This window comes from Equus caballus, chromosome 1 (assembly GCF_041296265.1).
Source record: "Equus caballus isolate H_3958 breed thoroughbred chromosome 1, TB-T2T, whole genome shotgun sequence".
NCBI lineage: Eukaryota > Metazoa > Chordata > Mammalia > Perissodactyla > Equidae > Equus > Equus caballus.
This window is the reverse complement of record NC_091684.1, coordinates 28783062-28795364: the sequence shown is the minus strand read 5'-3', so window position 1 is coordinate 28795364 and position 12303 is coordinate 28783062. Positions and strand designations below refer to the sequence as shown.

General features: G+C 46.9%; 1 protein-coding gene across 2 annotated transcripts; it reads left to right on the top strand.

Annotated features, from left to right (window-relative positions):
• The first annotated feature begins 374 nt into the window (after positions 1–374).
• NOLC1 (nucleolar and coiled-body phosphoprotein 1) lies at positions 375–11159 on the top strand. Of its 2 annotated transcripts, none has more exons than XM_005602278.4 (13): positions 375–728; positions 2901–2956; positions 3070–3209; positions 3314–3441; positions 4632–4797; positions 6228–6364; positions 6500–6644; positions 7241–7369; positions 7564–7674; positions 7770–8420; positions 8608–8708; positions 9147–9239; positions 9414–11159. In XM_005602278.4, exons 1-13 carry the CDS (start codon positions 609–611, stop codon positions 9570–9572), a joined length of 2136 nt encoding a protein of 711 aa, XP_005602335.1. In that variant the 5' UTR covers positions 375–608; the 3' UTR covers positions 9573–11159. The 2 variants fall into 2 exon arrangements, with proteins under 2 accessions (XP_005602335.1, XP_005602334.1); XM_005602277.4 differs by having other exon boundaries at positions 388–728; positions 3067–3209.
• Positions 11160–12303: the final 1144 nt, after the last annotated feature.

Here is a 12303-nt window from a genome sequence, read left to right as displayed (position 1 = left end):
ACCCCACCACCACCACGGATAATCTGAAGGATCCTCTGTAGTGTAGGTGGGAGTCCTGAGGCTGAGGTGGTGTCTGAGAAAGGGCCTCCATAGGTGTTGGAGGCCGTGAAGATGAAGGCTGGGAATCCACTGGCAGCGCGAATGGGAGCGGTTGGGAGATCTTGTGACCAAGTCTAGAGACCAAGAACACTTCGAGCCCGCCAGTCCACTGATTACTCTGGAATCTGAATCCCAGCCGTGACGCTGGAAACCACTGCTCTGAGAAAAGGCGCTTCCAGCGGGAAGACAGGGCGCGGGAAATCTGGAGTTTTCCCGCCACGGCCGAGGGTGTGACCTCTGACGTCAGGGCTCCGCCTTCACAAGGTGGCGACCAGCCGGCTCCGCCCTCACCAAGATGGCGACACTCGTGGGACCGGAAAGAGCTTATAGATTTCGCCTTGACCCTGCCTCCGAGGTGGGGGCGGGACCGCCCTGTGGAGTGCGCCCTCCCTTTCCGCTGTGCGCCCGCGCGGCGCGATGGCGTCACGCAGGCCCGCCCCCACCCTCAGGACTCCGGAGTTTCTGAGTTGGGTGCGACGGAAACGGTAGTGACGCGTATTGCCCGGAGGATGGCGGACGCCGGCTTGCGCCGCGTGGTTCCCAGCGACCTGTATCCCCTCGTGCTCGGCTTTTTGCGGGATAACCAGCTCTCGGAGGTGGCCAATAAGTTCGCCAAGGCAACAGGCGCTGTGAGTTCCGGGCGTGGGGCATGGGCTGCGGTGGGATGACCGCAGGGCTCTGGGCCCTAACATGCTTAGGTTTGCGGGTAGGGAGGTCTGTGGGGTCCGCCAGCCCAGTGTCTGCGACTCCTTTGTGCCGAGCTCTCGGCGGTGACCGGAGAACGCCTGGAGTCTCAGCACCTCCTCTTCCACGAGGTTTGATTAGACAGCGCTGAGTTTTGTTGCTTTTACCTGGTGACCAGTGCAGCGGCGGCAGCGTGGGACCCTCGTGGCCCCGGTCACGTGGCTGGCGGAGTGCGGCGAGGAGGGATCGCGGTGTGCCGCGGGGGCATTGGAGGCTCCAAGTTCCTTCTTTGAGCTTTATGTTGGCAGATGTAAAGCGTGACTTGACCTTAACTCTCAATGGAGTTTACCCGGGACTCGAAGATAAATGAAATGCTTTAGAAATGAAGGCTGGGATTTTCGTTAAAAAAGAAGAAAATGAACGAGAGTAGAGGCAGGGTTCTGCTTTTACTGAAACGGAATTGAGCATCATAAGCCCTACCAAGCAGGCGTAGCAGTGGGCTTGGATCTTTGACATCTGGAATCAAACAAATCTAGATTTGGGACCAGGCTCTGCCACTTTTAAGATGTATGGCCCTAGCAGCTTGCTTAACTTCTCGGAGTCTCTCTACTGGGATGTCATAATTCACTTTATAGGATTTTTATTAGTTTCAGTAACACGATGTATGCAAAATGGTAGTCCCAGTGCCTGGTGCTCAGGAGGCATCTGGCAAAAGCTGTTATCGTAGTTAAAGAAACTTAGGATGTTCCAAACACATGTAAAAGAAGATGACCAGGAATGTGAAATGTTTGGAAACTACATCTCAAGAAAAGCAGACATGATTGCACGGGAAGACACCTTGAGAGAGGGTAGAGTAGAAGGGTTATCTTTGGCAGTCTTAGACTTTGACTAAGATGATAGGCTTGTTCTTTGTGGCAGAATCAGGGTGAGAAAGGAGAGAATTACATCAGCCTCAGGAAGTACTTCCTTAAGCTGGGACAGTCTGCCGTGTGAGCTGATAGAACTGCATTCATGTTGGAACTGTTTTGCATTGACTGTTAGGGAGGCTGCAAAGAGTGTTTCCACAATGGCCTAGATGGAATGAAGCCTTTCAGAATCAGGATTCTTTTTCATGTGACAAAAACTAGTCTTTGTGGAGGGCTAACTAAGGGCCAAATGCTCTTTCCAGGTGCTAATCCCTTTAAATGCATTATCTCTTGTTCTCTCTCAACAGCTTAATAAGATGTGTAGTATTAGCTCCATTTTACCAAGAAAATAGTCTCAGAAAGATTAAATAATTTGCTTAGGGTCACACAGTAATAACTGGCAAAGGTGAGTTTTATGTCTATACTCATCTGGCTCTGAGCTGGTACTCTTGTGTACTGTAATTCCTTGCCTTTTTTTTTTGCATCAGTTAATAATTTAAGTCAGTGTAATTAATAACTGAGTGCGATTCTGAGCTGAATACATGACACAACTTTTTGCCAATTTTCTTTTGGAGGCTGGTTTCCAATGATTTGGTATTATAAACCACATTGCAGCAAACACCCTCTTGGTATAAATATTTGTGCCCTTGTTTTGTGAGTAAGGATAAATTACTAGGTAATATAGTGCTAGAGTAAAGAGAATGCACGTTTTTAAAAGCTTTGATAAATAGGATTGACAGGCAGGGGGATAGATGGTGCCAGAAACCACGGGAATAGCCCAAGTTTTTTTAAAGATTTTATTTTTTCGTTTTTCTCCCCAAAACCCCCTGGTACATAGTTGTACATATTCTTTAGTTGTGGCATGTGGGATGCCATCTCAGCATGGCCTGATGAGTGGTGCCATGTCCGTGCCCAGGATCCGAACCGGCGAAACCCTGTGCCACCACAGTAGAGCGCAGGAACTTAACCACTTGGCCACAGGGCCGGCGCCTAGCCCAAGTTTTTGATACCAAAAATTGGGAAATACATAAATAGAATGTTTTTCTCCTAATTTATGCAGGTAGGAGAACTCTTATGAAGATGTAACAGTTATACCAAGTATACCAGGTGTAAAATAGGCTCTTTTAATGAGAGAATAACGCAAACTCTGATCTCCCCTACAATAACCAGGATAAAATTTTCTTACTTAGCTCTTCCTCTTTTCTCCTATAGACCCAGCAGGATGCCAATGCCTCTTCCCTCTTGGACATCTATAGCTTCTGGCTCAAGTAAGCCTTCCCTATACCACTGTGGCTGTTTTCTCCCCTCAAGTGGGCTGGGCTGTGTTCCTTGGTGTGGGAAAGTCCTATCTCCTAGAAGTTAGCCTAATCTACCTCAGCAGGTCCACTAAGGCCCCAAAGCGGAAGTTACAGGCAAATGGACCAGTGACTAAGAAGGCTAAGAAAAAGACATCATCCAGTGATAGCAGTGAGGACAGCAGTGAGGTGGAGAAAGCCCAAGGGCCTCCGTCTAAGAAAGCTGGTAAGGCCAGGTTGGGAGTTGGGGATTAGTGGTTCCAGGAAAAGGATTTGTGGTCTGCCTGTACCATATGGCTGATTTTTATGGGGACCTGTGCTTTTGTTCAGCTGTACCTACCAAGCGGGCCACTCTGCCTCAGCATCCTGGAAAGGCTGCATCCAAAGCATCAGAGAGCAGCAGCAGTGAAGAATCCAGTGATGAGGAGGAGGAGGACAAAAAGAAAAAGCCTGTCCAGGTTTGCAGCTTTGGGAAGGAAAGAGGGTTGCTCAAAGCATTAGAAAAAAGAAACTTAAAATCTTGGCTTCTAGCTTATGACCAAGGGATGGTGGTAGGTATACAACAGGTGATAATGGGGAAGAAAATCTGGGAACTTTAAAAGAAGCAATAGAGAGGTGTGAGATCTGGAAAGGATATGTGAGGTTGAAGTTGGACTTTGAATCTAGAGGAAATTCAACCCATTCTGCTTCCCTGGCATTATTGGGTTTCTATGGGACACTGTCTAGGACTCCAAGTGTAAGAGAGTATTTTGTAGATAGATGTTGGGAGCTCTAGGCAGGAAATGGCAGAGACAGGGCTTGTATATCAAGTGGCTGAACTTTTTGTTTCTTATTAAGAGTGTACCTTTTCCGTATGTTGTCCTGATTAGCTTTCCCTCACTCTTACTGCTACATTTTGTTGTCAGTGCCATCGAGTTGATTCTTTTTTTTTAAGGATTTTATTTTTCCTTTTTCTCCCAAAGCCCCCCGGTACATAGTTGTGTATCTTTAGTTGTGGGTCCTTCCAGTTGTGGCATGTGGGATGCCACCTCAGCGTGGCCTGATGAGCGGTGCCATGTCCACGCCCAGGATTCAAACCAGCGAAACCCTGGGCCACCAAAACAGAGCATGCAAACTTAACCACTCGGCCACAGAGCCGGCCCCACAATCAGGTTGATTTTGACTCCTAGCAACACTGTGTACAGTAGAGTGGAACCCTGCCCAGGCTTTTTGCACCATCCTTTGACCTTCCGGCACTATATCAGACACTGATATAGGTTTTCATGGCTAATTTTTTCAGAAGTGGGTTGCTAGGTCCTTCTTCCTAGTCCAGAATCTCTGCTGAAATGTGTCTACCATCGGTGACCCTGCTGGTATTTGAAATACCAGTGGGGGGAAAAAATACTAGTGGCAGAGTGTTCAGCATCATAGCAACGCACAGCTGCCACAGTCTGACAACTGACAGATAGGTGGTGTGGTTCCCTGACTGACTGGGAAACAAACTCAGGCTGTAGTGGTGAGAGCTTCAAATCTTAACTAGACCACCAGGGCTGGCTTACTCCATTGTCTCCTAAAAAATAAAAGGAACCTAGGAAGCTTTCTACCGTAGGATGCCCTTTGGGTACTCAGAAGCTTTTGCTGATTCTCCTCGTTGTGTGTTTTGTCATAGAAGGGAGTTAAGCCCCAAGCTAAGGCAGTCAAAGCTCCTCCTAAGAAGGCCAAGAGTTCTGATTCTGATTCTGACTCAAGCTCAGAGGATGAGGCACCAAAGAACCAGAAGCCAAAGACAACACCTGTGGCAGCTAAAGCTCAGGCTAAGGCCCCAGCCAAACCAGGTACAGTGTCTGTTCCCAGGAGTCTGGGCTGGGGACTAGGTTGCTCTGGGAACTGGTGTTAAAATTGCTCATTCAGCACAGAGTTGAAATGGCACTGGCTGTTGAACTAGAGGTATTGATTACAGTCTTTTTGTTTGTTTGTTTTTAAAGATTGGCACCTGAGCTAACATCTGTTGCCAATCTTTTTTTTTTTCCCTCTTCTCCCTAATGCCCCCCAGTACATGGTTGTAAATTCTGGTTGTAGGTCTTTCTGGTTGTGCTATGTGGGACACCACTTCAGCATGGCCTGATGAGCAGTACCATGTCCGTGCACAAGATCCAAACTGGTGAAAACCTGGGCCGCCGAAGTGGAGTGTGCGAACTTAACCCCTCGGCCACGGGGCTGGCCCCGATCAGTGTCATTTCTTTTTTTAAAAAAAAGCTTTTTATTAATAAGTAAAAAATTTCGTAATTAGAGGCTAGTAAGTAGACAGTCTTCAGCAAAGGGAAAATGTGTTTTTAACAAATGGTGTGAGTTTGGGATTTTTTAAGTTGCATTTCATAGATATTTTATATTCCTACAAATCCCATTCTTCTGTGACCACTTATATCTCTATATTCTTTGTGCTTTTCACTATCATTTTTTCTCTTGCACCTTCATTCCATGGGACAAATGAGAATTTGTTTTCTTCTGTAATTTTCCTGTGATGAAGATTAGGTTAAGATGTATAGGAGCCTCTCTGAAGTTGGGGTGAAAGACTTCAGGGAGCATGTTTAAATTATTTGCATCATATCTTTTTTTTTTAAGGATTGGCACCTGGGCTAACAACTGTTGCCAATCTTTTTTTTTTTTTTTTTCTGCTTTATTTCCCAAACCCCGCCAGTACATAGTTGTATATCTTAGTTGCAGGTCCTTCTGGTTGTGGGTGTATCTTTTTTTTTAAGAGTGACACCTGACCTAACAACTGTTGCCAGTCTTCTTTTTTTTCTGCTTTTTCTCCTGAAATCCCCCCAGTACATAGTTGTATATTTTAGTTGTGGGATCATATCATTTTTTTAAAGATAGTTTTATTTCTGAAATTGGACAGGACAGACATCCTTTGATAGGATAAACCGTGGCAGTCTCCTTCAAACCTGCTCTAAAGGCAAGAGAACTGAAAGACTCCTAAGTTCTGAGCTAAAAAAGAAGGAGGTTTTTATGCTTCTTTAATGCCTTGATACTCCTTACACTGTTTTGTTTTTCTTTTTCCATTTATTTGTTTATTTTCGGATGTACATCATATATTTCGAATGCTGTGTACATTACATCATGTTCACCACCCAAAAACTAATTATAGTCCATCCCTTCCTTTTGCCCTCCCTCCTCCCCCCTTCCCCTCTGGTAACCACCAATCTAATCTCCAATGCTATGTGTTTGTTTGTAATTGTTTTTGTTTTGTTTTTCTTGTTAGGCTCACCAGCTCGGGCAACACCTAAAGTAGCCAATGGCAAAGCAGGTAGCAGCAGCAGCAGCAGCAGCAGCAGCAGCAGCAGCAGTAGTAGCAGTGATGACTCAGAGGAGGAGAAGGCAGCAGCCATCTCCAAAAAGGTTTGAGCCATAATTTCTACCAAGGAGGAGGAGGCCGGGGGCACACAGTGGAGGGGAGGGGTCGTCTCTATTTCCTGGCAGGATTGGTTAGGTCAGCATTTTCCTATAGTAACTAATTTTCTCTGTGTGATGCAGACCTTACCTAAAAAGCAAGTTATGGCCAAGGCCCCAGTGAAAGCAGCTGCCACCCCTCCCCAAAAGAGTTCCAGCAGTGAGGACTCCTCCAGTGATGATGAGGAGGAGGCGGAGGAGCAGAGAAAACCCATGAAGAAAAAACCAGGTGACTGGACATGGGGAGTCAAGCTGCACAACTGTGACCAGGGCCCGACTGCAGGAGGACCTCAGCAGTCACCACATGCAGCTCTCCACAGGGCCGCTTGACGTGACGGCTAGCTTCTCCCAGAGAAAGGAGAAAGCCGCATTGTCTTTCATAACCTAGACTCAGAAATGACGTGCCGTCATCTCTGCCATATTCTATTTGTTAGAAATAAGTCACAAATTCTAGCCTACACTCAAGGGAAGGGGAATTAAGCTCCATTTCTAGAAGGGAGTGGTATCAAAGAATTTGTGTACAGGGGCCGGCCTGGTGGTGCAGTGGTTAAGTGTGCATGTTCTGCTTCTTGGGGGCCCAGGGTTTACTGATTCGGATCCTGGGTGCAGACATGGCACCACTTGGCAAAAAGCCATGCTGTGGTAGGAATCCCACATATAAAATAGAGGAAGATGGGCATGGATGTTAGTTAGCTCAGGGCCAGTCTTCCTCAGCAAAAAGAGGAAGATTGGCAGTAGTTAGCTCAGGGCTAATCTTCCTCAAAAAAAAAAAAAAAAGAATTTGTGTACATATTTTAAAACCACCACACTGTCTGTTTTAAACAGGTCCCTATAGTTCAGTCCCCCCACCTTCTGCTCCCCCACCCAAGAAGTCCCTGGGAACCCAGGCTCCCAAGAAAGCTGCAGAGAAGAAACAGGCTGTGGCGAGCAGTGAAGACAGCAGTGATGAGTCTGGTGAGTCGTCAGTGGCGGGGAGTGGTTCTGGGGAGTGTATGAGGAAGAAGGAAGACAAGAACTCTCAGTCTCTCTTGCTTTTCACTGAAGCAAGATAGGGCTAAGGCTCTGTGTAGGTCTTCGCATCCTTCTTTTTATTGCTTCTGGTTGGGTCGGGACTCTGGACCCAGCCTGATGCCATAGCTTCTCTCCAGATTCAAGTTCTGAGGAAGAAAAGAAACCCTCGGCTAAGGCAGTCATCTCTAAAGCAGCCACTAAACCAGCTCCAGCAAAGAAGGCAGCAGAGAGCTCTTCAGACAGCTCAGGTAAGGCTTATGGAGGCCCTGAAGGCAGAGGGGGCTCCAGGGGCGCTCCCCTCAGTCTGCTTTGGGGAGCTATTCATTCTCTCCTCTCTGTCTAGACTCGGACAGTTCTGAGGATGAGGCTCCTGCCAAGGCAGCCAGTACCACCAAGAGTCCGTCAAGTAAGCCAGCTGCCACTCCCAAGCAGCCTGCAGCTAAACCAGCCACAATTCCCAAGCAGCCTGTAGGCAATGGCCAAAAGCCTCTGACCAGAAAGGCTGACAGCAGCTCCAGTGAGGAGGAGAGCAGCTCCAGTGAGGAGGAGAAGACGAAGAAGACCATAGCCACTCCTAAGTCCAAGGTGACGGCCAAAGCAGCTCTGTCTTTGCCTGCCAAACAGGCCTCTCAGGGTGGTGGGGACAGCACTTCTGATTCGGACAGCTCCAGCAGTGAGGAAGAGGAGGAGGAGAAGACATCTAAACCTCCAGTTAAAAAGAAGCCACAGAAGGCAGCAGGAGCTGTAGCCCCTTCTAAGCCAGCCCCCACAAAGAAGGCAAAGGCGGAGGGCAGCAGCAGTTCTTCCTCTGATGACTCCAGTGAGGAGGAGGAGGGGGAGGAGGAGAAGCCCAAGAGCAAGGGCAGTCCAAGACCACAAGCCCCTAAGACCAATGGCACCTCTGCACTGACTCCTCAGGATGGAAAAGCAGACAGGGACGGCAATGAGGAAGAGGAAGAAAAGAAAAAGGTAGCAGTGGCGGTTTCTAAGCCAGGTCTGTATCCAGAGAACCTGCTGCATGGGTTTGTCCTCCCAAATGGGGATGGGATATACCCTTGGGGGATTGGGTAGGGGAGGAGGCCCATGACTGTGCTTCTAGTTGCAGGCTGTTAGTGTGTACACCTGAGAGGAGGAACACCAAACTGGTCTTCTGAGTCCGGCTTTTTGTTTTGTTGGTTCAGGCAAGAAGCGGAAGCAAAATGAGGCTGCCAAGGAGGCAGAGACTCCTCAAGCCAAGAAGATAAAGCCCCAGACCCCCAACACATTTCCAAAAAGGAAGAAAGTAAGTTGCCTTATTTTATTCTCAGGAGCTAGCCTTTAAGGAGTAGAAAGAAATATCTGGAATCATCTTAACAGCTCTCTGCTTGGCCTGGCGCATGTGCACGTGTGTATACCTCAGGAGGGCTTTTCTGTTACATGACCACTCCATTTTTTTTTTTTTTTTTGGTGGGGGGAAGATTAGCCCTGAGCAAATGGCTGCCAATCCTCCTCTTTTTGCTGAGGAAGACTGATCCTGAGCTAACATCTATGCCCATCTTCCTCTACTTTATATGTGGGAAGCCTGCCATAGCAGGGCTTGTCAAGCGGTACCATGTCCGCACCCGGGATCCGAGCCAGTGAACCCCGGGCCACAGAAGCAGAACGTGTGAACTTAACCACTGCGCCACCGGGCTGGCCCCTGACCACTCCATCTTTAATTTCCTACTTCATTCCTCTCCAGGGAGAAAAAAGGGCATCGTCCCCATTCCGAAGAATCAGAGAAGAGGAAATTGAGGTGGATGCTCGAGTGGCAGACAACTCCTTTGATGCCAAGGTGAGGAGAGAAGATGTTTACCATTCTTGAGGAGGGTGGGGTGGGAGAGAGGACAGCTTTTAGTTCAGGTTCGTGGGAAGCTCTCTGGGTTCAGGTTGCCTGAGCAGGGGAAAGGAAGTGACATGGCCCTGGTGTTTTCCTTCCATGTGTTAACCACTTCTCTCTATTTACTAGCGAGGTGCAGCTGGAGACTGGGGGGAGCGAGCCAATCAGGTTCTGAAGTTCACCAAAGGCAAATCCTTCCGGCATGAGAAAACCAAGAAGAAGCGGGGCAGCTACCGGGGAGGCTCCATCTCTGTCCAGGTCAATTCCATTAAGTTTGATAGCGAGTGACCTGGGGCCATCTGTAGTGAAGCAGAGATGATGATCCGAGAACTCTTACTTTCCCCAGTGGACCTGGGAACCCTCAGCTCTGTTAGGGGAGGGTTTTAGTGAGGATAGCAGTGTAGAATAGGTCCAAGGACTTTGCATTGTAACATCCTCTCTGGTCCTTTTCTGTATTTGTGGTTTTGTACAGATTGGTTTTGAGTGTTGAGTAGCGAGGACAAGGTAAGGGAGTGTTGTTTTTTAAGAAAAATGTGTTTTAGTTGTCCCCCTTCTACCTGTTCTGTGCAAATCCTCATACTAAAAAATTTGTATATTTTATATTAAATCATTGCCTATTGATTTTTGTTGTGATTTTCAGAGGTGGGTTCCCACAGATAAAATCTCAGCTGTTGCCCAAGACATAGTAGAGGTCACATGTACGAATTTTTGTAATTGAAGAATTCTGCATGTGTGGATGCACATGTCCGAATTTCATCCCTCCTGCACCTCAGCCCTGGTGCGGTGCAGTTCAGAATGGTTAATGTGTATGTCTGCTCAGCATGCACTATGTAGTTTGTCCTCATTCATGGGGCCTAAGACTGAACAGCCAGCATGGACTTGCCTAGTTTTTGGGATAAAATTCATTGTTTTGTTACAGGCAAAATTCTGGTGTGGTGTGAATGCTGTGGTGTCGGTGTAAATATTTGTTTTCTGTAATTTTATCATTATTACCTAATATTTGTAATATGTTTTGTTTTTTAATTTGGAAGCATAAACTTTCCTATTGTTCAAAGACATTTTTGATGGCTTAACCCTTAATAGTGTTGAGTATTAAATTCAGGACTGCATCTTCTCATTTTTTAGATTTTAGAGAACAAAATACTGTTAAGTTAATCTGAAAAGTACATATCACTTGGTATTTCTGTCTTGGTAGCAGTGGTGACACAAAATTAGTTTCGTTAACTCCTACATGATTGGGAATCACTGATCAAGAAAGTGAAAGAAGAAAAACTAATTAAAAACCGCAATCCTCAGTAGGAATTAGGTTACATTAGTCAGGTGAATTTACAGGTGACCTGTGTATGTACTAATGGAGATGGGAAGAACCTTTACAAGCATATTATCTGGTAAAACTTGAGTAGAGTAGGGTTGGGAGGCATCCTAACAGGATTACTCTGTCTTGTAGTTGGTAAATGGGAGCAATTGATGTGCCCCCTCAGAACCTTAACTGTCAGTAATGGTGGCGGTAACGTAAAAGCCAGCGAGCAGAGAGAGGACTCCTGGGCCAAGCTGGCTGATTGTAAAGCTGTAGCAGGTGACCGTTGGCAGTGCTCAGCCAGAGCAACATGGGGAGAGAAGAGTCAACAAACTCCCTGGGGGCTGGGCTGTCCCTGTGGTGGGAAAGTAGGCCCTAGCTTCATGGACGCTAGGTCTTAAGGTTAGCCTCCCCTCGTTCGGATTCCATACTCGCCAAGGAACCTGATAATAACGTGGTTTTCTGTGTAACTGCCTCTAGGAAGAAAAGGCACAGTTCATGCTGACGTAGGTATTGTCAGTCTGCATGGTAAAAGTTATACATCTTACTACCAAATAAACTGGCTGGTTTGTAATGTGTCTGGGGAGTTTTATTGTGAGTCCAAAGTGTTCCCACATCCGACTCAAATCAGAACAGCTTGGGAGCCAGTTAGAGGGATGGGGTCCAGACCTGTGAGTTCACTGCAGAGCCTTCTTGGCAGCAGCTTGCTGGCTCTTCTTGGCTGTACCTTGTCTCACGGTGCCCTTTCCAGGCAATAGTCCAGTCTGCATTGTCTAAATTGGGAGTTGACAAAATGGCCTATGAGCCAGATCCAGCCCATGGCTTGTTTTTGTATTGCTTAGGAGCCAAGAATGGTTTTTGCATTTTTAGAGGGCTTTTTAATAAAAGAATGTGGCAGACTTTATGTAGCCCACAAAGCCTACGATATTTACTGTCTAGTCCTTTACAGAAAACTTTTGCTAACCCCTGCTCTAAATCAGTGATTTCATAATACTAGCCAAACATTAAAATCATCTCAGGGGCCAGCCCTGGTGGCCTAGTGGTTAAGTTTGGTACGTTCTGCTTCAGCAGCAGGGTTCAGTTCCCTTGCATGGACCTCCACCACTTGTCTGTAGTGGCCGTGCTGTGGTGGCAGCTCACATACAAAAGGAGGAAGATTGGCAGTGGATGTTAGCTCAGGGCAAATCTGCCTCAGCAAAAAAAAAAAATCCTCTAGGGAACTTTTAGAAACACGCATCCCGGAGCCCATCGCCAGACCCAGTTGAGCCAGACCCTGGTCCTCTCTGTTGGGGCCTGGGTGTTAGGATTTTTTTAAAGCTCCCAGGTGGGCTGGCTTCAGGGCTGAGTGGTTAAGTTCACATGCTGTGCTTTGGCAGCCCAGGGTTTTGCCAGTTTGGATCCTGGGTGTGGACGTGGCACTGTTCATCAAGCCATGGTGAGGAGGCATCCCACATAGCAGAACTGGAAGGACCTACAACTACAATATACAACTAAGTACTGGGGGGCTTTGGGGAGAAGAAAAAAAAAGATTGGCAACAGATCTTAGCTCAGGTGCCAATCTTTAAAAAAAAAAAGCTCCCACGTGATTCTAATGAGCAACCAGAGTTGAAAACCACTAATCTAAGAGTATATGAAAAGAAATTAATTGGTATTTTGTCTTTCCTCCCCTCATACTTCCATTTTCAAATATGCTTGTTAGACCTAATGGTATAAATAGTATAA